The following is a 27278-nucleotide window of genomic DNA, read 5'->3' on the forward strand; positions in this document are numbered from 1 at the left end:
CGGTGACCGCGTACCAGGAGCGCTCGATCAGATGCTGGTGAATGACAGGACCAGTCAGATAAACATAGAACAAAAACGCTCAATACTTTAAATCATCAGAGCGACAACAGCTGAGCAGGAACCAGCTTGACCATTCTACCTCCATTTCAGCAGCCCTGAGTTGACCAAAAAAGACTTTTCTCATGAACTTCCCCAGCAGAAACACCAACACAAACGCCTGAATGTACAACACCTGAAAACAGAAACACAAAGGGAAAGTTTTATTTTAATAAACACTTTTACACCAAAACGTCAAAGGCAGTGTGGCGTTTAGAAGTCTCACCGCCATGCTGGGGCTGCTCTTGGTGAGGTACACCACGGTGGGGTAGAACTGGTGTTTGAGCAGGTACGCGTGAGCCACCACCGCCCCCGTCAGGGCCAGACTGGTGGCAGTCACCAAGGCTGCTCGGACCATTGTAAACTGAGCTGCTGAGAAGGAAACAGGTGTGAGGAAGTCGGAACAGCGAGTAGAGCTACACAACATTTACATGAGAAGAAGCTCTTCCACAGAAAGTCTCTAGTCAGTGACTGGGTCATAAAAAGCTGAATATTCAAGTGTTGTGACTTCTTTACAGTCATACTAACTACAAACGCCGCACTTCTTCGTCCAGTGGAACATTTTACTAATCTGGTATTTTTACTAATCAGGTAGATCATCAGAAAGCAAATGTAATGTGTCGGAGACTGCTGATGTAATGAGTAAATATACTCATTGGCCACTTTATTAGGCATACCTGTTCTGTTGCTTGTTAGCTCAATTATTTGATCAACCAATCAGATGGCAGCAAATCATTTAGACATCTAGACGACCTGCTGGAGTTCAAACTGAGCATCAAAAAGAACAAGAAAGGAGATTTAAGGGACTTCAAAAATGATTTGCTTCTTGGTTCCAGAAAGGCTGGTTTGAGAGTAGCAGAAGCTGTTGATCTACTGGGATGTGAACCCACAACCATCTCTAGGGTTTACAGAGAATAGACTGGTTGTAGATGATAGAAAGACAGCAGAACCAAGGTCAGCAGAACAGCATCTCTGAACTACAACATGTAGAACCTCGAAGCAGGTGGACTCCAGCAGCAGAAGACCACACCAGGTGTCTCTCCTGTCAGCCAAGAGCAGGAAGCTGAGGCTACAATTACAACCGGATCACCAGAACTGAACCAGGAAAAACCTTTGCTAGTCTGGATTTCAGCTGCAACATTCAGATGGTCAGTCAGGTGAGAATCTGGTGTTACCAACATGAAAGCATGGGTCCATCCTGCCTTACATCAGTGCTGCAGCACGGTGGTGGGGGAGATGTTCTTGTCCCACGTTAGACCCCTACGTGCCACCGGAGGCTGGTTTAAACACCACAGCCTATCTGACCATGTCCATCCCTTTATGACCACATGGACCCATCTTCTGATGGCTACTTCCAGCACGACCATGCATCATGTCACAAAGCTCAGATAATCTCTAACTGGTTTCTAGAACATGACCGTGCTGGACTCCACAGTCACCGGATCTGAGTCTAGAACATTTGAGATGTGGTGGAAGCTGAGGCTAGAAGAAGGTCCAACCTGGTACCAGAAAAGTGTAACAAATAAAGTCTCATCTGAGTGGACTAAAAACTCACTTGAGTTAAGGATTCAAATTCAAACGATTGGCCCTGTTGAAGGCATCACTGTTGCACTTTAACATAAGAGGCTAACACATTACTAGCCACCTTTCAATCAAAGAAACAAAATAAATCATATTTGTCTTCATCAGCTGCGGCGATGATTGAATACATCTAGTTTGAATTTTCTTTTACACACATTCTTTAAACCCGAACCAAGCAGATAAATCTTTTTTCGGCATTTCCATGGAAACATGCACTGTTTTCCCTTGAGCTAATTCATTTGAAAGCCAAGATGTCAAACGAAATCCCAGAAACACTGACAATACTTGCGACGGCTTCCTAAAGTGAAACAAAATACTTTAGGATAGTTTCGTGCCACTAAAACATTGCAACATGCACCCGTTTGTCTCCCTAATGCTAATAACTCTTTGGAGAGCCTGTCAGACAGATATTTGTCAGTTAGCTGCTGTTAGCTTTTAGCTAGCCACCGATCCGGCTGCCAGGACTCACCAACTCGGTGTCTGCAGAAGTCTTGCTCTTTTGCCGATTTAACAACGTCTCCTTGCCTGATCAAATCCCATCAGCTATTCCATTTCAATTGTTTCACCGTAACCTCTTAATATTTCTAATTATCTTCGCCCGTATTCTGTCTGTCTACGTGTTTATCTTTGGCTTGCTCCTACAGGGCCACCTCACATCCGGTTTGTACGGTAATTTGGCGCAATAAAAATTTTCACACCGCTGACTCGCTCGCTTTGGTTCACGTATAACAGTCATAATAAAAACGACACAAATTAGAAAACGGTTATGAATTATTATCTTGCATTTAATTAAATCCATTATGGTAGTTCTCTGTTTTCAGATCTTTTTTTACTTTTTAATTTTAGGATGTCGGACATTTTATGATTTTTACGGTAAATATAAACGTGGACCAATAGGAAGTTTTCAGAGTGATTTATTGTAACCAATCACTGAGTCAAACCAAGTATGCGGCAGAAATCCCCTTAAAGGCTTTTAGTTTTTTAAGCATGCTTTGTGTTGCTTCATTACAAATTTCTGAGGGCACTTTGCTCTTCATTATTTTAACCTACAGGGTTTCATAATGAGCAAATAAAAAGGAACACATCACGCCTCATTAAAGAAATTCAAAAACAACAGAAGCCCAGAATAAGATCTAAACATCCAATGAACTGCAGGATTTGCTTGGTTAAGTTTAAGGTCAATGAAAAAAAACAGACGGGGGTAAAAATGGCCTCTATGGGAGATTTAGCCAGGTGCTACAGAGCACTGGAGTAGCCGAGCCAAAGAGCATCTCGATGATTTTTTTAGAAAATGGAAAAAAAATATGTGTACTAATGAGATGCCCCATTTCATCTTGAGTCAAACTAACAGTCAGACATGGTGGTGGTAGTATGATGGTCTGGGACTACTTGCTGTAACTGATGGAATCATGAATTCTGCTCTATGGCAGAACACCCTGAAGGAGAACATCTGACCTTTGACCTTAAAGAGACGATCTGTAGTTGGACCCATCTGATCTGGAAATATCCATGAAAATGTTGTTGAAAAAGAACAAAATGATGTAAAGTTGTTGAAAAATGATTGCAACTTTGTAACATATAACCATAAAAATTGGGTTTAAAGTTCATAATGTGTGGGTCTAGCATCTACGGGGGATGCCATGTTTCCTTCTGGGCGGCTTGGGGTCCATCACACTAGACGATTGGCTGGATGTACGACTTACGTAAGTTACAATACCACAATCAAAAACATTTAGGTAGTAAGAAGCACAAATTCAATGACAAAACTGCTACTCAGTCCAAAACATATGTGAAAGAACAGAATAGAAAAAGGTGCAATATTTTGGCCGAGGGTACTCCCGTATCGTGGCTAGCGCAGGACCCCAAGCAGATCCAAAAACTACAGTGACAGAAAACTACAATCAGCATTGCAATCTGTCAATAGAATGAACTGAAGGGCCATCAAAGTCTGAGAACTCACACCAAGGTTGCATGCTTTCTGCATCACAGGTAACAACATTTACCGTAGTGTTTTTTTTTAAACTAGCGACAGTCAAAATGATATGGTGTAAAACTACCCTGAAATATATGTACCGCCACTAGCAACAGAAACTACACAATGTCACTTTAAATTGACAGAAAACCCTCCAATGTTCTGAAACTCAAAAGAAAAATGGGACTAAGCTCCTCAGGATAAGAGAATTGTTACTACCATCAAGGACACGCCTGAAAACAATTGGGTTACAGAACCGGGGTGGACTACTTTGTCCATCCATCCATTTTCGGCTGCTTATTAGGGATTGGGTCGTGAGGGCAGTAGCCTTAGCAAGGAGGCCCAGACTTCCATCTCCCCTGCCACTTGGGCTAGCTCCTCTAGGGGAATTCCATGGCATTTCCCATGCCCGAGAGACATAGTCCCTCCTGCGTGTCCTGGGTCTTATCCCGGTTGGACGTGCCCAGAAAACCTCACCAAGGAGGCGTCCAGGAGGCACTTAGGGCCTTGGGAGTGAGCACACTCAACGGCATTTGGCAGGGGGATTTCTCAGCCTCATCCCGAGTGCCGGTGCCCACTTCCAATTTTAAAGTCAAGGAGGCATTCTAACTAGATGTCCAAGTCACCTCAACTGGCTCCTCTCAGTGTGGAGGACCAGCGGGTCTACTCCGAGCCCATTCCGGTGGGATGACCGAGCTTCTCACCCTATCTTTAGAGGAGAGCCCAGCCACCGTGTGGAGATAACTAATTTGGGCTGCTTGTATACGCGATCTCATTCTTTCGGTCACTACCTAAAGTGCGTGACCATTCGAGAGGGTTGGAACATAGATCGACCGGTAAATCAAGAGTTATGCCTTCCGGCTCAGCTCACTCTTCACCACGAAAGATTGGTACAACGCCCGCATCACTGCAGATGCAGCACCAATCCACCTGTCGATCTCATGCTCCAGCATTCAGTCACTCATGAACAAGACCCCGAGATACATGAACTCCTTCACTTGGGGCAGGACCTCATCTCTGACCCGGAGAAGGCATTCTACCCTTTTCCGACTCAAGACCATGGTTTCGGATTCAGAGGAGTTGATTCTCATCCCAGTTGCTTCACACTCCACTGCTAACCACTCAAGTGAGAGCCAAAGATCATGTTCTGATGAAGCCAGGACCATATCTGCAAAAAGCCGAGACCCGATCCTCAGGCCACCAAAACGGATCCCCTCGACATCTTGGCTGCACCTAGAAATCCTGTCCATAAAAGTTATGAACAGAATTGGTGACAAAGGGCAGCCTTGGCGGAGTTCAACTCTCACCGGAAAGGAGCCAAACTTACTACCAGCAATGCGGACGAAGCTCTGACACCGGTCATATTGGACCTGACAGCCCGTATCTGAGGGCCTGGTACCCCATACGCCCAGTGGACCCCTCAAAAGGACACAGTCAAAAACCTTGTCTAAATCCACAAAACACATGTAGATTGGTCGAGCAAACTCCACACACCTTCCAGGACCCCCCTAAGGGTAGCTGGTCTAGTGTTCCCCGGCTAGAATGAAAACCGCATTGTTCCTCCTGAATCCGAGGTTCGACAATCTGTCGGACCCTCCTCTCCAGAACCCCTGAATAGACCTTACCAGAGAGGCTCAGGAGTGTGGTTCCCTTGTAATTGGAACACATCCTGTGGTTCCCCCTTTGTTAAATAGGGTCACCACCACCCCAACCTGCCAATCCAGTGGAACATATTAGCACCACATCAGCCAACACAACCCTACAACATACTGACCCTTAAGGAACTCTGGGCGGATCTCAACCCCACAGAGCCTTGCCACAAGGAGCTTTGACCACCTCAGTGACCTCAGCACCAAAGATGGGAGAGCCCAACCTAAAGTACCCCGACTCTGCTTCCTCACTGGAAGATGTGCCGTGGGATTGAGGAGGTCTTCCAAGTCCTCTTCCCACCGCCCCCACTATAAACGGTGTTGGTGGTGCACTGCTTTCCACTCCTGAAGCACCGGATGGTGGACCAGAATCTCCTCAAAGCTGTATGGAGGTCTTGCTCCATGGTAGAACAAAACAGCAGTTGTTCTCACGTAATAAAAGTATTTAGTAAACTCAGAAACACAAAATCAAATCAACAACCAAGCAACGGGACAAATCAACTGTTAACAAATAACCTGTTTATTTCATTGAGCTAATTAACAAAATGACTTGGTACCCAATCGAAAATGTTCTGCTTCCACAAAACAAAACAAACAAAAAAACCAAAAAAAAAAAAAAAAAAAAAAAAAACAAGTGCACATTATTGTTAAACCAGTGAGTCTTGAAAATACAGCCAGGCTTATTTGAACTCAAAAGCACAAACAAGAATCTCTAAGGATGGTTGGTGTTTTCTGATTACAAGATGACTATTTCTATGGCAACAGGTGTAACAATCATAGCGTTGTTAGCTTTTAGCGTGTTAAACTTGCTCAGTGATCTCCCATATCAAAAAACTTTCATATTGGCTTACAGAAGTTTGTTAAAAGCAGTAGCTCAGTGTTTGTTTCTAGAAGTAGAGACTATAAAAAGCACTTGTTATATCTGAGCCTAAACATAAATGAATGAAATAACTGATTTGAGACACCAGTGGAAGAAAAGTGTCCAACGATTCTGCAACTGTCTGGCACACACCGGGCTGAGGAGTGAAACAGTTCTGCCTCATTAGAAACTACACATAAAGAAATAAAATCATTTGTCAAAAACAATGAAACTAGATGGAAAAATTAACATTTGACAGAGTCAGGCTTGACAAGAAAGTCTCTCGTTCATTCTGACAGAAAGCATCGTGGAGCAGTCACGTGCGTGTCCATGTTTGTAACGCTACTTGGGTGTCCAGGTTTTCTCCTGAAATGGAGACTGGATTCTGGCAGAGGTTAATGTCCCATCCCAAAGAAAGTGTAAACAGTTCCAACATTAAGACAGCATTAAATTATAAATCCTTGCAGGGGAAAAATGTTAAAAATGGGGGGGGAAAAAAAAGTAAAAAGGCCATCAAATCTCCCGGAAGTCCTTTATTAGGACACGGAGGAGATCGGGTTGAGAGGTGAGCCCATCTGTGTCAGCACTTTATCGAGCCATTGGAGAGGTCCATGAAGGTGGATCTCAATCCAGCAGGGGGTGCTGGTCACATCCTGTCGGTGATACTCCGCTCCCCAGCCCTGAGAGAGGAAACACGTCACAAATAATAGAGAAATCGACATGGCCGTTACTGTAAATATGTTGTTTACAATCATCATCCCAACTCCCACCTTGACGAAGCTCATCCTAATGGTGCACATCTTAGTGAGCTCATAAACGGCCTCAAAGCCATGATTCACGGACTGGGCCAGAAGCTGAGCAAACTCCTGGTTATTAAAGATCTTCAGACTGCATCCACTGGGGATCTTGCACACGGTGGTGGGATGGAAGCCGTGGTGGTAATTACAATTACGACTCTGGACAAAGATGCTGGTGTCACTGAGGCATTCTGCATAAACCTCTCCTCCCACGTAGTACAGGTGCACCCCTGGGTGGCACAGGCATCACGGTGAGAAAACGTCTACCACAGGGAAAAGAAGCGTTTTCCATCAGGGAACGTGTGATCCTACCTTTGCCAATGTGCCTACGGGTGTTCTCGATGGTTGAATTGCGGTTGACGTTGGACAGCAGACCGAGGCAGAAGCGGTTTTTGTTGTTTGAAGGGTCAGTGAAGCCATCCACAAGCACGCTGGTTGACGAGGCATGGTAGGCCTCTCCAACACGGTTGTTAAGTTCATAGTAGACGATGGAGCACCAGTAGCTTGGCTCCTCGTACTCCACTGGATGCACATCTGGAAACAGGGATTAAAATGTGCAGTTTGTAAACCGGCTGAGGTTACACCTCTGGGTGGAAAACAGACTCGATATTCATTTTAGTAAGCAACCTCCACATTAAAGAAGGTAATAGGAAGACACACGTCTTGATTTTATAAGTAAAGCTAGCTTGCCAAACAAAGCTATGCTGATTAGCGCTTCGAGAAGCACCAGCTACCTGCACAAGAAACATCAGAGTCTAATACTGTAGAGCACAAGATCACGACACACCCTGACCTCCATACTCGGGTCCAAAATGAGAACAGAACAAAAAATAGTTTGAATTTATCACAGAGTTAAAGTCAATATCTGACTGTCCAACATTAAGAAGTTTCCAAAATGTCCTTAAACTGTTGCGAGTTGTAATTTTTCTGGTGTGAGTCATAGCCGCCACACTGGAATAGTGAATATATTGCAATAACGAGCTGAACCGGTTGTTGTGGGTGTCTGGACACCTCTGCGGTTAAGTTTGGACTAAAGTGAAACACCTTTTGCCGTGACAACTGTACGTTTTTTTGTTTTTAACCGGTGAGTAAGCTGCTGCGTGTGCTGCTAGAGTGAGACGTAGGACTGCACAGAGTGCCGCTTCTCTAAAGTCCTGACAGTGTGACACGAAGCCGTTCTGTGGCCTGGGTTTGAGGGAGGGTTGGTGACCAACTGTGAATAAAAATAAACAAAACTGAGATATAATACAAGCCTCTTTTAGAAAATAATGCCGCATATTAGGGCTGTCGCGGTTGAGGAATTCCCCCTGCGGTGATTCAGGGTGGCTTAATATTGCGGTGTGCGATATTATTGCAGCCCTTTTTTTATTGCAGTACTATCTAAACATAATGTTTACACATTTAAAAAAGGTTAAAAATTGCCGTGCCTTCTTTTATAACGCTTTACTGAATGCAGATCAAAGGGCAGTAACAACACAGATCGCAGTAACGTTTGTTTGTCCGACAGTCGGAGTCCGACTGAACTTAAAAACAACAAAATTCAGGAGAAGGTTAAACTTTTAAATGCAAATTTGGCTGCAGCATCTAACAAATAAGAAACAAGTCCCCATTTTGTTTAGTTGTTTAAAATCAAGCATAAAAAATTGCATGTACCGGGCGCGCGCGCCGGGGGGCGGGGCACTATCATTTCACTTTCACACACACGAATGACGGTGCTTTATAGCTCGGTCACGTCCTTGTTACCTACAAGGAAAACCAGCATGATAACCATATACGGTTTGAGAGAGGATCTGAGAGGGGGGGCAACATTTGCAGCAACACTGAAAACCCTCTCGGATGGTGCGCTCGTTGCACTAACGCACACGTACTTGCGTGCGACTCTGGCGAGCAAAGGGAATCTCTCCCGGATGTTGCTCCACCATGTCAGGGGGGTTCTTTAGGGTGGATGCATTCCTTCTGCAGGTAGCGAGTGAGCTCCAGCTCGGCTCAAACTCTCTTCGGGACGGTTGCAGAAGCAGTGCTTGTCCGGGACTTCAGGAGGTCTCCGAGCGTTTATTATTTATTTATTTTTGCCGCTGGTGGCAGCTCCGTCTCGGCCAAGGACTCTGGCTGCGCAGCAGCTGACCTACTGAAAACCAAAGCGCTCCCAAAGGAGCGAAGTAACGTTTCGTTTTGATACCAGTGCAGCCATCCTTCTCAACATGCATCATTGAGTTGAACCAAGTTCAGTAATCGTGGTGGCGCATGTTGCAGCGCGGTGGGCTTCTTCATATTGCGATATTTCATTTTTGCGGTTACCGCGACAGCCCTAGCGCATATTTGCTGCAACGTCGAGCCGGCATCAGGGACCCTTACGTTGTTTATAATTGACAAGAACGTGGCGATAATGTGGTGTAATGGTGCCCTTTTTACTAAAGATTACACGATGACGGTATAAAGGGGGTATGAAGGGGGTCTTTTCATTGCCGTGGATTTCCGTTTTACTTGGACATAACTTGCTTTTTATTGCAATCGAGGCTGCGCTCATTAAGTTTTTTAGAAGCCGCTCCTAAAGGTGTCTGTCCTCCAGCTCTAACAGAGAGAAGTTCCCAGAGCTCTGCATCATTCCAGTTTATCATCTCAACTGGTTCTGTTTACAAAAGCGAAAAGCAGAGCCCGTATTTACTTTCATTTTTGATGTCATTTCCTGCCGGAGCTCGGCAGTGACTCCCCACGCGATCACGACACCACCCTCTGTTGCCCCAAGGCATAAAATGCATTCGTAAGTCAGGCAACGCAGGATTAAATGCTACAAAATTCCCACATTGCCAGCTGCGTTCATAAGACACACCGTGGCGGCAGTGTTACGCTCATTTGCCGGCATGGCGTGTTGTGAGTAATTTAACAGCTACTGCGTATCTTCAGTTTGGTGACTTGAGCTAGACACCATCGGCCTCAGCAACATTAAGATCGTGTTCATTGGGGTTATTGGAGGGCTAACAATAGGCCCATTAGAACTATGGGTGGTACTATTGTTATCAAACCAGAAGCCCGTCTTCAGTGGATTCCCTCACAAGAACAAAGGTAGAGCAGTTTATTACTACAGCAGTTGCTGTTCTGATGATCCACACTGAACTTCCTGATGACAACTTCATCCGTTTAATGTTGGAAACGCATGATTCTTTTTCTTTTAGTGCTGCTGTCGCTTCTCACCTCTCGGTATGCCTTGTGACACCAAGCTGCTGCTTGTGTCCATGGACTGGCTCTCCTGGCCCAGCTGCTCATCAGGGGGCATGTAGGCCGGGGGTGGGGTGTCAGCTGAGACAGGAAGACCAGTTAGCAAGGGTGAGACCAGTTGCTGCTGCTGGCAAATGGTCTCTCTCTCTCTCTTTCCCTCCCTCCCTCACACACCACACACACATCTCCCTAGACAATCTTCACAAGATCTGTACCCCGGAAACAGTGTCGGGTTACACATATCCCTCACTCCTGCACCACACACTAACCCATTCCTGACAGAGATGCAACACGAGCTGCTCAGACCCTTATTGAGGCATACAAGGGAAAAAAACAATGCAGCAAAAGTTTAGTTAAATGGCAGAACTGTTTAAATAAAATCACATGTATGTAGGAGAGATCTGATGAATTCCTGCAGCAACAACAGTTTGTTTTTACTCTAAATTGATATTTAAAGCCTCGACTAGCTGTAGCTACTGGATGTGCCAGTAGACCTGGACTCAAACACTTGCAACATACGCACACACACACACACACACACACACTACAAAATCCAGAAAGTCCAACATAAGACAGGAGGACAGGACACGCTGCTACTTTGTTGCTAAACTACTAAAACAGACACGAGAGCATCCAGTCTCTGATGAATCTGAAGGGCCCTCGGTAAGATGTGAAGCCGCCACAGCCTCTTGGACTAAAGTAGCTAGTAAGCACACACATGGGAAACCTGATTTGTCTCCATTTCCTCTAATCAACTGCCAACATGATGTTTTCTTTCAATCTAAAACATTTAAGACTCATCTGAGACCCGTTTGGAGCAGCTTTTCCCTCAGCTGACTACATAACAGAAAAACAATAGTCTGGCATGTTTCCCAGGGTCAGGTACAGGAGTGTGTTTGCTGGGTACCTGGGAGCTGGAATGGACTGGAGGGCCCCGAGCTGGCAGGAGAGTTTGGATAAGTACCGCTGCTGGCTGGAGAAGAAGGATACGGAGAGTTGGGAGAAATGGGAAACGTGCCGCCGCCGCTGCCGCCTCCACCTCCTCCGCTGCTGCTGCCACCACCACTGTGGGGTTGCTGGAAGGACTCTGGGAAGGTGGCGTTCAGGGGCATTTGTGCCTCATTATGAGTCAGGTTGCGAAACTGAACGAGCAAGCTGTGCTGTGGGTTGAACTCGCTGTGCCGCGGGACCAACACCGGAGGGAGCACTAAACAAAGACAAAAAAAGATTCATCAAACAACAGAAAATAAAAAAAATCCACACACAGAGCAGCCATGTCTATCCCAGTCCCACCAGTAAGAGCTAATTCAGTCTATTTGGACCCTCAAACCCAGCCTTGTTGAATCGTCCATCAGTCATTTTCCATTAAAGTAGATTAAAAACCCACCGTATAAAGCTGTATCAGGTAAAAAGAAACATGTTCAAACAAGATAACGGTTATATTACACTACTTCTGTCACCCCGCCTCCACCCACAGACCTGTTAATAAATACAGGCATCATTTATGGGAATAGCACAATCACGCGTGATTTCAACAGTTCATACAATAATAAACAAAGAAGATGGCAGCATGTATCCCAGAGGTCTGATTCATTTGCTACTGTTTTAACTTTCGCCACGGAGGCATAACAGGTAATGACACTTTTTTTTAATAGTTCAGCAAAAGGAAATCTGCATCTGTCGGGCGGTGCGAAAGACGCTCGGAAAAGTCTGTGGTGTCCTCTTTAATAAAACGGGCGTGAGCTGTGTTGCTTTTGGGGATTGGGAACTAGGGCTGCTCAATTAATCGAATTTTAATCACGATTACGATCTGAGTTTTGAACGATTATAAAAAACAAAAAACAAGCCGATAATTTGCCCCTCCCACTTGCGCTGCCCTGAGTTGCAAATGAAGCGCTCCTCCTAGGGTGTTGCCAACTTGGCGACTTTGACGCTATTTCTAGCAGCTTCTCAGACCCCCTTCTTGACTTTTTAAATCTTAAAAGTACCTAGCGAACACCTCAGAAACATCTCTGGTAGCCCTTAGCTACTTTCTGGATAACTGTCGTCGACATTTCCTGCAGGTTAGCTAAACACTCCGCCCGCGTTCCGGACCGTTCTTCAGGACATTAGGAAAGGGAATGATGTAGTGATGTGTCAGTCGCTAAAGAAACGGCTCTCAGAGCCGGTTCCCTGTTGGATTAACCAGAGTGAGTGACACACACCGCTAGGGTTGTCACGGTAACCGGTATAGCGGTAAACCCCGGTAAAAAAGTTGACAATAAAAATAACCGTCCAGTTTTTAAAAAAACTATATTATCTCGGTGGGTTTACCGTGGCCGCGGTTTCGGCGCGGTGACCCTTACCAGCCACCGTCGCTTCAGCTGAAGTTCCCGTGGCGCGCACACGCACTTTTTAGTTTGCAACGGCACCAAAACTTTGAAGCTGAAATAACGGCCGAAGGAGGAGACGGCAGCGCCCAGGACATCCATCAGCCCTCAAAGAAGACTAAATCGGAAGTATGGTCATATTTTGGATTTCTGAAAAATGCTGAGGGACAGTTAATAGAAGACGGCAATCCCGTCTGCAGAAGGTGCAGGAAACAAGTGTCTGCAAAAGGCAGCAACACTTCGAATCTAATGGCACATCTGCGTGACCATCACCCACGTCTCTACAGCCAGTGCAAGGTAAGTTAACATTAGCATTTTAGCTTAAATGCATGACGTGAGGACTTTTGGTTGAGGGAGAATACAACGAGTCACTATATACTGCAGCCGCAGCGTCCTCTGCCAGCATTTAAACCGTGTCACGGACACCCTGTTGCTGGATGAAGCATCTTATTTGTTGATGATGAAGAGAAATATACAATTAGTTCCTTGTTATTGATTTGTTTACTTATTCAATGCCATTTATACTTGAACGTTTGGATTTGATTACATAGTGTAGTAGTTATTTTAGTCATTTGTTTAAAGTGGCTATTTGTTTTAAATACATATTTTTTAAGGTTGACTTGTACAGTGCTCAAGTCAAGTGTGGACTGGAGTTTTAGATTTTCATTTTGATAATGAAGAAAACAAGTATATGAGAAAACAAGTGGTGTTTCTTTGATTTGTTTACATATTGTTTATGTTTTGAATGTTTGGATTTGTATCATTTAAACCTGCACTGACTACTGTAACATGTTCCAGAAAAAGAAGCTATTTGTTCCTTTACTTGTGAAAAGTTGCACTTTTGCTAAGGCGTTGTGTTATTTTAGGTTTAATAAACACTGTTAAACCTTTTCAGAACTATTTCAGTTTGTGTAGAACAGGACTATCAATGCTTTCTGAACATATGCAACACCGTTTAAAAAATACCGCGATAATACCGAAAACCGTGATAATTTTGGTCACAATAACCGTGAGGTTAAATTTTCATACCGTGACAACCCTACACACCGCACCTGCGGACTCCTGAGCCACTAAAAACGGCTAAATGTGCGGCGTGCTAAACACACGTGCAGCTTGCCCCGATTGCTGTGAGACCGGGTTGGGGGGTGGGGGGTGCAGCTGTGGTTGGGACATTTATTACATTAACTGATGGACTTGTAAATAAATAGTTTATAAATAAGGTAGAAACAAGTTCCTCACGCTGATGAATAATAACTAATCTCTCTGAGGACGCGGTGCTAGTGCACTCTCCTACAGCACCTTGACACGACTAAATAAATGTTATGCAACATTTTGTGGACATCAATTTATTTGCATTTATTTGTTATAAATGCCACTGTATAATTCTTGCTGTCAGTATTTGCAAGATATTGGTATTTGGTTCTGTACTGGTTAGACTTACATGAGTTAAACCAAGGTCTATAGCCCTTGGGTCATAGACTATGAGCTAAAAGTATATTGGTCTTTTTATACTGGGAATCAGGAGTTATTTTAGTGATCATCTTGTTTCTTGTTTATTTTTGCCCTGATTGTGCCCTGAGCAACTTTATGACTGAATAAAAACAAATAAAATCAACATAAATAGAAAAATCGTCCTAAATAATCGTGATCTCAATTTCAGTCACCATAATCGTGATTATTATTTTTGCCATAATCGAGCAGCCCTATTGGGAACCACATTATTTTATTAATTTGCTCCCAGTTCTATTACCGATCCTGCTGCGCTTGTCCTCACAACCCTCTGGCCTCCACTGCTGCGACTGAAGCTAAAAGGAAACAAAGGCTACTGTGAGCTGTGTTGCTCACAGCCGTTCCTCCCAGCTCTCTTCTCCCTCTTCCCACTGAGCAGCAGTCGCTCATGCTGCAGACATAGGGATGTTTACTCCACGGCATGCAGAATGATAATGAATCACGCATGCAGGAAGCCCCCGCTGGCTGACTCTACCCGCCAATCGAAGACGGTAGGCATAGATTTCAGAAGGCCACTCACAGTGCGTTGGATTTGTCCTCAGAACTCGGAAATCCCCACCTCTGAGTAGGAAAAATCAAATGAACCCCCCCCACCCCCATGTCAGATCTCCCGGTCGGAAACTCGGAAAATTTTCACTTCAAGATCCTCTGATGTAAGAGGTGAGCCCCCCTGTTTTGGTTGTTTTGGCGTCAACTTTATCCTAGCGCGCAACGTTCTGTGACTCTTAAAAAAACAGTAAAAACGGTAAGAAACGCCTGCAGTGAATGAGTTAAGTGGTCACCTCGTAATCGAAAGGTTGCAGGTTCGAGCCTCGCTCAGTTTGTCGCTGTGTCCTTGGGCAAGACACTTAACCCGCCTTGCTTTCTGGTGGTGGTCAGAGGGACCGGTGGCGCCAGTGCTCGGCAGCCTTGCCTCTGTCAGTGCTCCCCAGGGCAGCTGTGGCTACATCGTAGCTCATCCCCACCAGTGTGTGAATGTGTGTGTGAATCATCGACATATATACTGGACAATTTGTGTCCATAGGCTCCAATTATAAGTTTTTGTGCCAAAATGGGAGGTTCCCACCACCGCCATTTTGACCGTGTCAAAAGGTTCCATCAAGCCCAGACAATTCCATAAAAGGGAAAAGACGTGGAGCTGAGGGTGGGGCTGGAAGGCTGGGATCAAATGACGACACTCGTCGAACTGAAGCAATGTAGCTGCAAGCTAACCCAAAGCTAACGCAGAGGTGGGAGCTAAGCTAACGGAGGTAGCAACCTAGCTACAACCGGAGTTAACTGTACACAACACCAGAGCTTCTGAGTCAGAGATACGCCGGGCTGACCGCTGGGTAAAACCGGGTAGAGCACAAGAGGTTTCCATCCGAGAGCTCCACAAGCTGGCAGCCTGCGCAGCAGACAGGCGTTGCTGCGATCGGAGATGCGTCGAGCTGCCACTGAGGGGAGGGGACCATACCGATAGTGGGAACCCAGCTCCACCAACATGTTATATTTCAACCCATTTTCTAAAGTGCAGCATTATGTTAAATGCACTGGGTTTTACCCTATTACATTTAAATTTCATGGTTAAACAGTACATGTTAAAATCTAAGCTCAGCAGTGACCTAAAATACATAAATATAAGTTTTAGTGTTGTCAAAAAAATCGATACCTAGATATAAATCGATGCTAAAAGTGGTATCTAAATTAGATATTCCATCCCTGTGGTATCGATATTAGGGACTATTATACACAGCCTTCTTCAAGTACACCGACACGCACGACAGCCAGATGCCGTAAAGCAGCCTCCGCCTCCCAGACAAACAGAAGAAGACGCCGCATGGCTACATTGCAATTTCCCACGCGAGTTGTCTCCGATCCAAGTTTTGTCTGCCAAATAAATAAACAAAAACATAAACAGTGAATTTGGGAGGCGCTTCGCAGCCCAACTTAATTAGCATACCAAGTCCGACACGTAGTTGTATATTCACGCTTATGTGCTTAAAGGAAACTCCCGTTTATTGCAACCCGGACTTAATTTCTAGCATGCAGTACGTTTGTTTACTCACGCTGACAACTTTGGTGCTACTTGGATTCCCCGGGGTATTTAGATCCATCGGCGAATCGCCATCAGCGTATATCCATATAACGGGTTCGGACGGGCACCCATGGTGCAGCCTCGAAATAAGACATTATCTGCACCAAAACATCTCTATGTCGAAAGGTTTTGTTAGGAATCATTAACGTGATTCCCCTGTTCGTTTGGAGCGGGTCTGGGATTTCTAGGCGTAAACAGACTAGCCGCGGCTAATCTAACCGGCGCTTTTAATGACGTCACTGCTGTGCGCCAGTCTGTTTTCATTAAGATTACCGGTAGATGTACCTTTGTCCTACTGTGGAGAAATTCGTTTTCTCCCTTTATTGACCAACAGAGTTGTTCAAAAGTACAGAACAAAACATGTGGCATTACATCTTATGACAAAATGCACCTTAAACAGAGTTTAAGCAGCAAAACATCACTCTGCAAATAGTGTATATATAGTGAGACAACTCATGATTTAAAGTGTTAACTTTCACCAGTTTTTGTATGCACGTTTTAAAAAATGCTGATACTTGAAAGGTTTAAGCACTTTATACACTTAATTCTTAACATTTAATTTTTGCAATATAAATTGAGGAATGTTATTTTTTTTAATAAACTTGTTCAATAAATTGGTGTTTTTAAATAGTATCGAAATCGAGTATTGAGTTTTTTTCAAGTATCGAATCGAGTTTGAAATTTTAGTATCGTGACAACCCTAATAAGTTTACTTTAGGGCTGAAACGATTCCTCGAGTACCTCGAATAATTCGAGCACAAAAAATCCTCGAGTCAAATTCTCTGCCTCGAAGCTTTGTTTAATTCATGTTTAATTAATTCATGGCTTTGCAATCGCCCGGGGTCATGTTTCACCTGGACCGAAATAAGTGACGCACATACACACTGCACTGAATGCACACGCGAGTAGCGAACGCAACTTAACTTTCTTTTAAGCCATGGCGGACAACGTGGACCCCGGTGGAGTGCTAAAAAGACACACAATGTCAAAGGTGTGGGACCATTTTTCACGTCGTAAGGCGGAAAACGTAGTCCAGTATAAATACTGTAAAATGGATTTAGCCTACAACAACACCACATCCTCCATGCTGCAGCACCTGTAAATGTCACTTCTGCAAGCGGACTCGGAGCCTCTACAACACATATGTCAGAGTCAAGGCCCGCAGGCCAGATGCGGCCCGCGAAGCATTTTTATGTGGCCCGCGAGATAAATATAAAAAATATATTAAAACTGGCCCGCTGGCCGATTTTACCGCAAAGACTTCAACTCCCATGATGCTTTGCGGCGTTAGCGCGGAGCCGACGAAGCCCCCTCCTTTGTGTTTTTTCCACCTGCTGCCGGTGTCTGCAGCTCCGCTGTCTCGGACAAACTAAACACTCCTCTCACTCAGCGCCGAGTTCACTCAGCTGTTTTCTGACGTTGAAGCCCAGAAACGGAGATTTTAATCGCTCAGTAATGTGTTCACGACTTAAAGAAAAAGTGTTCTAACTAACTTCCAGACAGAGCCGATATAACTCCAGCGAACAGCAACACGCTCAAACCAGCACGACTCTGTGGCTGCTGTGGTCGTGTTTCCTCCCCGACACACAACAACGCGGTCAAGCTGCTCAGACATGTTCATCAGCACAAACCTATGTGAGCACCTGTTGTCATCTAATGTTGTCATTATTATGATGAAGATGAACAAAACAACAGGAGTCTCCTCCTCAGCTCAGATCAACCCCATGATGCAGGTATCTGGCTGGAACAGGTGAGCATCACAGTAAACCAGTGGAGCAAACTGAGCTTTAAATATGTTGGTTTTATGCTCTTTTTCTGCTCCAAAACATGAAAGTTAACAGGTGAGATGTTGCATTTTCATTTAAGATAAAATGATATTTTTATTTTGTTGTTGGCCCGTGAGAAAAGATTTAACCTACAGTAAACAGGAAGTGGAAAGGCTGCAGATAGATGAATAGAATAGAAAATCCCTTTATTGTTCCTCAGTGGGGAAAGCTAGACGTCACAGCAGCGATGACACGTATTACAGGAGAAAAAATAAAAATAAGAAAAATGAATAAACAAGAAAACATAAATCCTGAATAGATTTTAAAAATGCTGATTATACCACAAGTAATGAATACCACTGATGCCTTTTATTTAAAACTGACTTGCTCGTGTGTAATTTGGTTATTCCACATTCAGTGTTAATGCAGAAATAAGTTTGTTTCCAAATTTAAAGGTTCAAAATTGCATAAATGTTGATAAAGAAAATGTGCAAATTTGCCGTCACATTTTCAAAAATATTAAGTTTGGCCCTCGACTCCGTCCCAGAGTTTCATTTCGGCCCCGTTTGAGTTTGACACCCCTGACCTACAAGATAATGCATTTTAGCCTGTATTTCTATATATTCTGCAGACGCTGTGCGACTTTTTCATTTGTAGCACTCAGTTTCAGCTCACACCGTACGTCTGGTAGCAACACGTCGGACTTAAAATGTGCTAAAAATAGCAGTTTTTACATCACGTCGGACTTTTTACTGTGTTGTTATTGACGTCCGTTGTCCCTCAGGATTGCTGCAGGAGGACACGGGTATTTATGAGAGTGGCGGAGGAAAACGAAAGGAAGTAAATAAATGTTGTGTAATCAGTATAATTTGACATAACCACGGCAAACATGCTTTCGACAATCCTTGTTAGTGTGAAACAAAAAAAGTGTAGAAATTAAAACGGACGTGTGTTAATAGGGAAACAGCTGGCGAGCCAAGTTTGCGCATGTGCCGTGAGCGGTTCTGGTTCTGTTTGGGCCGCAGCCGCTCGCATTTGTTTACTGTGAAGTAAAGTTGAAGTGCTGAAGTTTTGAAAACTAATTTTGAATAAAACTTGAAGAATAACTGGCAACTGCTTCCTCATTTCAAGAGGTCTTTCATATTTTATAACATGCTGTTTGATATAATGGTTTAAAAACGCAGAAGAGTAATGTATTAGAGTACTCGATTAATCGATAAAAGATTCGATAGAGTACTCGATTACAAAAATATTCAATAGCTGCAGCCCTAGTTTACTTACCGAAAAAAATGAAGTGGAGACTCCTTGGACGCTCTATTAGTGCAATTAATACCACAGCAAGTCATTTTGTCCAACAATTGCACAAATAATATCCAAACAAGAATACACACACACACTACAACTAATGGTGTTAAGTTGAGAGACTGAAAATGGCGGAACAGTTTTCAGGCTGAGGCCTTTCCACGGAGCTAGCTCTGTGGTCACGTGGGTCTGATGCTCATTGATTATACAGAGTTTTAGGCTTTTAATACACTTAAACAGAAGAGTGAGAAAAACATTCACCCCCCTCAGAGTTGTCATGAGTGTAAACTAGATCATTTAAACCAAAAACATGTTCTGGTACCAGGCTGTAAACATGTTTATTTCTGCTGTGAAATTGGTATTTTTAACATGGGACTCAATGAGGATTTGCTCGCTTCTGACACCAGCCCCTAGTGGATGAGAGTGGAACTGCAATTTTTGTCACTTCCTGTTTTGCTTCATGTCCAGTCTCAAATTATGGGGGCTTGGTGTGAATGAACGACTGCGTTGTAAAGCACCTTGGGGGGTTCCAGGACTCTAGAAGGCGCTATATCAAATACAGGCCATTTTCCATAAATGACATCCAACCGTGATATCAAACATCATTTCCTTCTTTTTGGTTTAATGGCAGATTGCATAAACTCTGGGGATTTTTCGGTCTCGCAAGCCAAGCGAGGAGCACAGTGGAGAAGCCCCTTTGCGGCTGAGACTCTCCCATTGTGCAGGGATTGTCATGAGTAAACCTTTCCACTGCCGTTCTGCTCCGATCGTGCTTCCTGTGTGCAGTAGGCTTTACACCCATTTCTTCACTCCAGGGCCCGAGAATTCTGTTAAAGGCTGTAAGGCAACGCCAGAGGAATCCTCAGCCTTCTACATACAGGCATCGTCTCCTGACCGACACGTGATCCACAACCTGGAACCAGACCAGCCTAAACAGAATGCCCAGCTCATTAGGGCCAGGTGTTCTTCTATCTGAAGCGATGTGAAATGATATTAGAGAGAAGTTTGTGACGAGCATGTAGTCGGAGGGTTTATGCAGCAGTTAGCAGGCCCCTCTCTCTGGTGCCACACCCAATCTGGAGTGCCTGAGGAACATAATCTAATAAGACTGAGAGAGCTAGTGATATTGATTTTCTGTGAAATGGAAGAGGCAGAATGGACAGGCCTGTGTGATGACAGCCTCTCGACCTTTGTGGATTTCTTTACCAGCTCCAGAGGATGTGCAAGGCTCAAAACGGATTTCATCTATATTATATTTGTTCCGGATTTTAAAAGAAAACAATGCTAATATTTTAGTTGTGTGTGTTAAAAGTTAAAAAAATGCTACGTAACGTAACTTTTCTAAAGAAAAAACAAGATTAGTTCTCTACTGAACAAGATCCGTCTTGATAAGAGTTAAAATGTGATGTGAAAATGTACGTGTGCAAATAATTAAATGATGCCAACTTCTCTATTTTCAATATGTTTGCAGATTGACTAGATGGCTTTTTTAAATTGCCGATAATGATCTGCAGAGGTCCTGGTCAGACGATGGCCGATATGTGCTGCTGACGTTCATGGCTGATTACTAGATTATTTATTTATTTATTTCTTTTTACCTTATTTTCATGCTAAAATGACACCAAAAGCAACATTGGATGCACAACATTTCTGAATCTGATCTTTATTTTGTACAGACAGTATTAGAACAACCTCCTTGTCTCCACCAGACGCATGAGTAGCATGTAAAGTAATAGCAGCGTTTGACCCACAAGTAGGGCTGTCGCGGTTGAGGAATTCCCCCTGCGGTGATTCAGGGTGGCTTAATATTGCGGTGTGCGATATTATTGCAGTCCTTTTTTTTATTGCAGTACTATATAAACATAATGTTTACACATTTAAAAAAGGTTAAAAATTGCCGTGCCTTCTTTTATAACGCTTTACTGAATGCAGATCAAAGGGCAGTAACAACACAGATCGCAGTAACGTTTGTTTGTCCGACAGTCGGAGTCCGACTGAACTTAAAAACAACAAAATTCAGGAGAAGGTTAAACTTTTAAATGCAAATTTGGCTGCAGCATCTAACAAATAAGAAACAAGTCCCCATTTTGTTTAGTTGTTTAAAATCAAGCATAAAAAATTGCATGTACCGGGCGCGCGCGCGCCGGGGGGCGGGGCACTATCATTTCACTTTCACACACACGAATGACGGTGCTTTATAGCTCGGTCACGTCCTTGTTACCCACAAGGAAAACCAGCATGTTAACTACGCTTTGAGAGAGGATCTGAGAGGGGGGGCAACATTTCCAGCAAAACTGAAAACCCTCTCGGATGGTGCGCTCGTTGCACTTACCCCAAATTCCACTACCTCCGCTCCCCTCCGCTCCGGTCCGGCCCCGCTCGCTTCCGAACTCAACTTGCGTGCGACTCTGGCGAGCAAAGGGAATCTCTCCCGGTTGTTGCTCCACCATGTCAGGGGGGTTTCTTTAGGGTGGATGCATTCCTCCTGCAGGTAGCGAGTGAGCTCCAGCTCGGCTCAAACTCTCTTCGGGACGGTTGCAGAAGCAGTGCTTGTCCGGGACTTCAGGAGGTCTCCGAGCGTTTATTATTTATTTATTTTTTGCCGCTGGTGGCAGCTCCGTCTCGGCCAAGGACTCTGGCTGCGCAGCAGCTGACGTACTGAAAACCAAAGCGCTCCCAAAGGAGCGAAGTAACGTTTCGTTTTGATACCAGTGCAGCCATCCTTCTCAACATGCATCATTGAGTTGAACCAAGTTCAGTAATCGCGGTGGCCCATGATGCAGCGCGGTGGGCTTCTTCATATTGCGATATTTCATTTTTGCGGTTACCGCGACAGCCCTAGCCACAAGCTCCCTTCCAACCAGGAGAATTTCAGACGCGTAACGGGAGCAAAAGCGTTCCACCCAGTCTGTCGCGCGAGGTCACAAAATCACGGGATATTTGCAACACCAAGCGTGATTTCTGGAGTTCACACAATACCGAGCAAGGAGAAAGACGGCAGCATGTATCCAAAAAACGTTTATGGTTTATTTTCTGTTCCGTTTAACTTGGCTATTGAGGTTAAACAGGAAATGGCGTACATTTTTTACTAGTTAAAGAGAAATTCACCCCCAAATCAACTATTTTTTTCTGATAAACTATATAAATGCGTGTCTAATCGTGCTGCAGACACGTGTAGTCAACAGTTTTGCACTTTTGTGCATTTTAGTTAAAATTTAAATTTTCTGCCTGAAACTGTCAGTGTTGTGCCGTTGTCAGGTAAAAACTCTTCACTGCATTTGAATTTAAATCTACCACCGCTATTGGCTAAGAGGTATGCTATGATGTAAACTGGTACATTATGATGTCACAATGTCGTGAGTGTGTGTATTTGTTAGTGGCTCCACCCTCTCGGTCTGCTAGGCAACAGCATTTGTTACATTTTTCAAACATGAGGTGGGAGTGAAGTACGCTTCCTGTAAGGGGTGACTTGCTCTTTAAGCAACTGGAAATCTGCACCTGATTTATTTTGAATATTTCCGAATGTTTTACAGTCATTGCGTTTATATGTGCATTAGAAAACCAAACTACGGCTGCAGCTATCGAATATTTTAGTATTCGAGTATTTATCGAATCATCCATCAATTAACGAGTATTCTATTTGACGACGTTTTAAGTAAAACGAGTCTCTGGTCTGTGGCTCAAATTATAAAGAAATAAAACAACAAAATGATGAAGGGATCAACAACATGTATTAAATTGGTGTTGTCTAGTTCCCTCTTTCCCAGCTGATATCTATAGTTAGTATTTTATGGAACAAATTTTGACTTAAATTTCATTAAAATTTTAGGTTAAATATCACTCATTTTAATCTAAACATATTTAAATATATTCACATATTACTAGAATTTAATTATTTCAGTAACATGTTCAGGAGCAATATACTGGAAACTATAATAACATTTAATTTCTCCTAGCAACAATGTAATGGTGGCCTATCCATTTTATTATGTACAGGTTGGCAGCATTAACCAGTCTAAATTGTACAGAAGCGGTTGTGATTTACATGCTACAACGGCTTGCCGTGTGAAGACTTGCTAACGCTCAGTAGCAACAAGTAGACTTGAGGTAGCAGCTGCAGCGGTTCTGCTCCACACCGCTGCAGCTGCAGAGATCCACAAATAAACGGGATGGTGGGGATTTTCTTCCGCTTCTGAAATTTAGTCATACACAACCATCACGTTTGTTTCTGAACTACGAGCTAGCTTAGCATTAGACTATCTACCCGTAGTTTACCAGGTTTATCGTTCGATGATTCGTTTCTGCCCTAAACCAAACTATTGCCCTAAATGTGTGTTTCTCAATTAGTGGGGTCCCCCGGAATGCTAAACCACCCCCAGTCACTAGGCAGCAGCACTGTTCAGACTCATCAATGGGATGCCTTCTTTACCCAACAGAAGTAGAGCCCATACGTACACCACACGAGAGTGAGAGAAGAAATGGCCAAAGTGCTGGCTGTCGGCAGAAAAAGACGATAAAATAAGACGGAGCCAAAATAACCCCCGGATTAATCTAGATTACAGTCGGACAAGAGGAAAAACCCCAGCAGTGACAGGTGAAAAATCATATTGCTGAGGGGGTGTGAAGGAAAATAATTGAGAAACACTGACGTAAATAAACTGACTTCAGTTTTATTTAGTGATGCACAATATATCGGCATAAATATCGGTCCGATAAATAAAACTGGGCCGATATTAAAAACCAATATTTTTTTCTATCTAGTGTTTATTTGTTTACCTGTTTTAGAGGGTGAGGGGAAGTGAAGTGTATTTGTTTAGTCAGGTGACAGTGATTGTAATCATCTCAGAAGCTTAAATGTGTGGTGTGTGTGTGTGTGTGTGTGTACATAATAACGTAAATTTAGATTTAATGATTTTCATTCTATACAAAATCTGCTAATTTTATAAGCATTCATGCCAGCATATCGGTATCGGAAAATATGGGTTATCAGCCATAACAGTGATATTAATATTGAATATCGGTATTGGCCCAAAAATGTCATATCGGTGCATCACTAATTTTATTAAATGCATGCAAGCGCATTAGTCTTGATGAAGACAAATTGCTTCTAATCGTGCTGAAGCACCCAGAAAATTACCTGGCTGCTTCTGCATTTAAACGGCTCAGTCGAGCCGATACCGGTAACGAGACCGTGGAAGCGGTCTTCTGATAATGACATTGCCACAGAGTAACACGTGCAACATCAAACAGCACAGTACATACCAAATACACTGTGCTGCAGCCTTGTTGTCCATTCCTTCGGCCATTGTGCATATCCAGTTTTAACTTTGTCTGCTTCACTTTCACCAGTGTTTGTTTACAATTCCTGTTGTTTTTCCCAGAGTTTGACGTATAAAATGTCAGCGTTTCCCCTACATAAGGTCATTGCACGCCAGAAACTCCGGCATCACGGCTGCAAAACACTCCGTGTGCACGAATAACTCCACCACCCCCCTCTCCCGGAAAAACCTAGTGGAAACACCATATGTGCATTGTATGTAAAAGTCGGGTCATTAAAAGGAGTAAAAACGCATATTTAATATCAATATTGGCCGATTATATCTGTAGACCGATAAAATCGGACACCCTTACTTTAGATCAACTTAGATGCGCGTGTGAACTAGGGCTGCGACGATTCGTCAACAAATATCGACAACAGAAAAAGTTAACAATGAATTTCATTGTCGACGTTGTCGCCAGACGTGTTTTTTCCAACCGAGTGAGGCATCTCGCTTCATTACAATCTCTGCCGATAGTCGCACATGTGCAATAGCTTGTCTGCTGAGCGCCAGCTAACAGAAATGGCGCTGTCCAACACAGTAGCTACGCGTACCAAAACATCTAGTTTGGGAGCATTCTAGCCCGGATTCGGCGAATAAAAAGATGACCTGCATAGTTTGCAAAGCAGTCCTCGCGTATCACGGCAGCACGTCGCTGATGCATGAACACTTAAAGAGAAAGCACGTCGGACAGTTGAATGAAACAGAGTCTGATCACCTCGGTAAGATTTAAATAACACGAAAGCCAACATGTTTTGTTTTGGATGTACGTTGTACTTTTTTTAAACGTATTTTCACTTTTTAAAAGGAGAGATTTAATGTTATGCCCGACTGTGCCTGACAAAAGTATTTTAATTTTATTTATGCATTTATGTCTATACTGACTGGGCACTGTGCCTAATTGGTGTTAGACGGGGCATTTTTATTTACTGTTGGTATGAATTGGCCTGTCAGCAGCAAAGTTCAATTAAATATGCATTTTCCATTGAAGTACCCATCTTTCTTGTGTTTATCATCATTTTTCACATAATTAAAGCAATCTCGAGCTAAACTAAAGAAATTAATAATTATCCAATTAGTCGACTAATCGTTTCAATAGTCGGTGACTAGTCGACTATTAAAATAGTCATTAGTTGCAGCCCTAATGTAAACTTACTGACTGCTTACGTGTCTAAGTTGTTGCCTGGACCGATCTGAAATGTGGGTTTTATGCAGTAGCGTGTAAAAATTTGACTCAAAACATAATGAAAGCGCCTCGTCGCTTCCAGTGGAAAGAAGCCTGTCCACCACAATGGCGGCTAATTGCAGCAAAGTATGCATCTGGTGAAAAGGAGGGGTAAGATATTTAACAAAGGTTAGTCAAACAAATTAACAAACTCAGTATTAAATATACTGGTGAATAAAACAAATTTCAGTTGACAACCATGTTTTAAAGAAGTTGTTTTTCAGCAACACAAAAATACGTTTAGATAAAGTTCTGTAACAGCACCGCGGTGGGTCACAGATGTACTCCACTTTAAATCGGCTCTACTGAAAAAGTATACCACGTGTCGGTCTATCCCTAATTTGCAGCTTTGAATGAACGATTTACAAAACAAAAGAAGCGCGTTTAAAAGCAATGTGAATGTGAGCATATGAGTTAACTGGATGTGTTTAGATTAGGTCTCAAATGTGTGAAATAAAAATAAAAATTAGTCAGAATTTAAGTACGTACCAGGGCTCTCCACTCTCTTGTAGTGATATGGGTTGATGCAGACCTCCTTCTGCTTAGAGCCAAAGGGGTACTCGCACACCTCCAAAGGTTTGAGCTCGTGGTGGGACTGAAGGTCAGGCCAGCGCCACACTCTGCAGTAGATAACGTGTGGCAGACCTTTCCTGTGGGAAACCTGTAGCCGACCGTCTAGGGATCTGGGAATGGTGACGCACTTGCTGGGCTGTCCGGGGCAGCTCAGGGCTTTCTCCAGGTCCTCCATGGCCCCTTTCTTTTTCTTTAGCTTCTTCACCAGCGCATCCACGGCCTTTTCTGCCCATTTCTCCTCCTCATCTCCTTGCTTCCAACCGAGCAGGCGTTTGACAGCTGGACTTGTGAAGGAGAAGAGACTCGACATGGAGGTCATGTTGCAAGGGAGGAACTCCGTGACAAATGGGTCAGCTGGGGTCTTCCAAAGTGTTTAAAAGTCACTTGCTGACACTATAGGAATCTGAATGTGTGAGCAGCAAATCAGGCAGCTCAAGGGTGTGAAGCGTGTATGAGAAGCAAACAGAGATGAGGGGTGGGGTGAGCGGAGGAGGCTTTAGCCTTGTCTGACCAAGGACAGGAAACAAGGGAGGAACGGGAGTCAGCTAGCAGGACGCAGCTGCTGCTGGTCAGGAAGGACCCTCCAGCAAGCTGTTCAGGGTAGGGTCACCACCACTGATGGGAGTCAGGGAGGGAGGGGGTGTAGGCTGCAGGAGCTGAGATCTTAATCCTGCAGCCGCTCTCACCGGTACAAATCTGACACAGGTCTTATGAGGAAGTGAACATTCTTCAGCAACAGCTCCTCTTCAGGTCGACTTCGTCACTCAAAAGCTCTGATTGGTCAACTTTCTGCAAAACACAAGAAAAGCAGGTGGTTTGTTTCCAGTTCTTTACCTGGTAACATCATTAAGCAAGCATCTGATAGCAGAAATATTGGTGGACTAATCAGAAAGTCCTTTGACCTCTCTCTTCTATTTTTTCTGACATAATTTTCACTCATGTTCCAAACCTGCAGAGACTTGCTTGATT

The 27278-nt window shown here is 43.7% G+C and overlaps 2 protein-coding genes across 4 annotated transcripts in view; both read right to left on the reverse strand.

Annotated features, from left to right (window-relative positions):
- Positions 1-2309, reverse strand: part of syvn1 (synovial apoptosis inhibitor 1, synoviolin) — a 20873-nt gene extending 18564 nt beyond the window's left edge. Inside the window, exons 1-4 of one of the 2 annotated variants that reach the window (XM_054738262.2) lie at positions 2147-2309; positions 323-465; positions 140-232; positions 1-34 (exon numbers count right to left, since the gene is read on the reverse strand). The exon at positions 1-34 is cut by the window's left edge and continues 119 nt beyond it. In XM_054738262.2, coding sequence (XP_054594237.1) covers positions 1-34; positions 140-232; positions 323-454 — 259 coding nt within the window. In that variant the 5' untranslated portion in view covers positions 455-465; positions 2147-2309. Of the gene's footprint in view, positions 35-139; positions 233-322; positions 469-2146 lie in introns of both variants that reach the window. The other variant, XM_054738261.2, reaches the window with a different exon arrangement.
- A 4160-nt stretch (positions 2310-6469) lies between these two features.
- smad5 (SMAD family member 5) lies at positions 6470-26858 on the reverse strand. Of its 2 annotated transcripts, XM_015948182.3 has the most exons (6): positions 26226-26858; positions 11078-11377; positions 10147-10251; positions 7267-7488; positions 6928-7184; positions 6470-6837 (listed from the first exon to the last, which is right to left on the reverse strand). In XM_015948182.3, exons 1-6 carry the CDS (start codon positions 26626-26628, stop codon positions 6694-6696), a joined length of 1431 nt encoding a protein of 476 aa, XP_015803668.1. In that variant the 5' UTR covers positions 26629-26858; the 3' UTR covers positions 6470-6693. The 2 variants fall into 2 exon arrangements, with proteins under 2 accessions (XP_015803668.1, XP_015803742.1); XM_015948256.3 differs by lacking the exon at positions 10147-10251.
- Between the last annotated feature and the right edge of the window lie 420 nt (positions 26859-27278).

The sequence above is a fragment of the Nothobranchius furzeri genome, chromosome 1 (genome assembly GCF_043380555.1).
Source record: "Nothobranchius furzeri strain GRZ-AD chromosome 1, NfurGRZ-RIMD1, whole genome shotgun sequence".
Taxonomy (NCBI): domain Eukaryota; kingdom Metazoa; phylum Chordata; class Actinopteri; order Cyprinodontiformes; family Nothobranchiidae; genus Nothobranchius; species Nothobranchius furzeri.

Excerpts from the sequence above, each read along its gene's own strand:
- smad5 (XM_015948182.3), bottom strand. The coding sequence starts at position 26,628 with ATGACCTCCATGTCGAGTCTCTTCTCCTTCACAAGTCCAGCTGTCAAA. Across the intron at positions 10,252-11,077 it reads CAGTCCATTCCAGCTCCCAG|CTGACACCCCACCCCCGGCC; the intron begins GTACCCAGCAAA and ends TTCCTGTCTCAG. Across the intron at positions 7,185-7,266 it reads CCGTAGGCACATTGGCAAAG|GGGTGCACCTGTACTACGTG; the intron begins GTAGGATCACAC and ends TGTGCCACCCAG.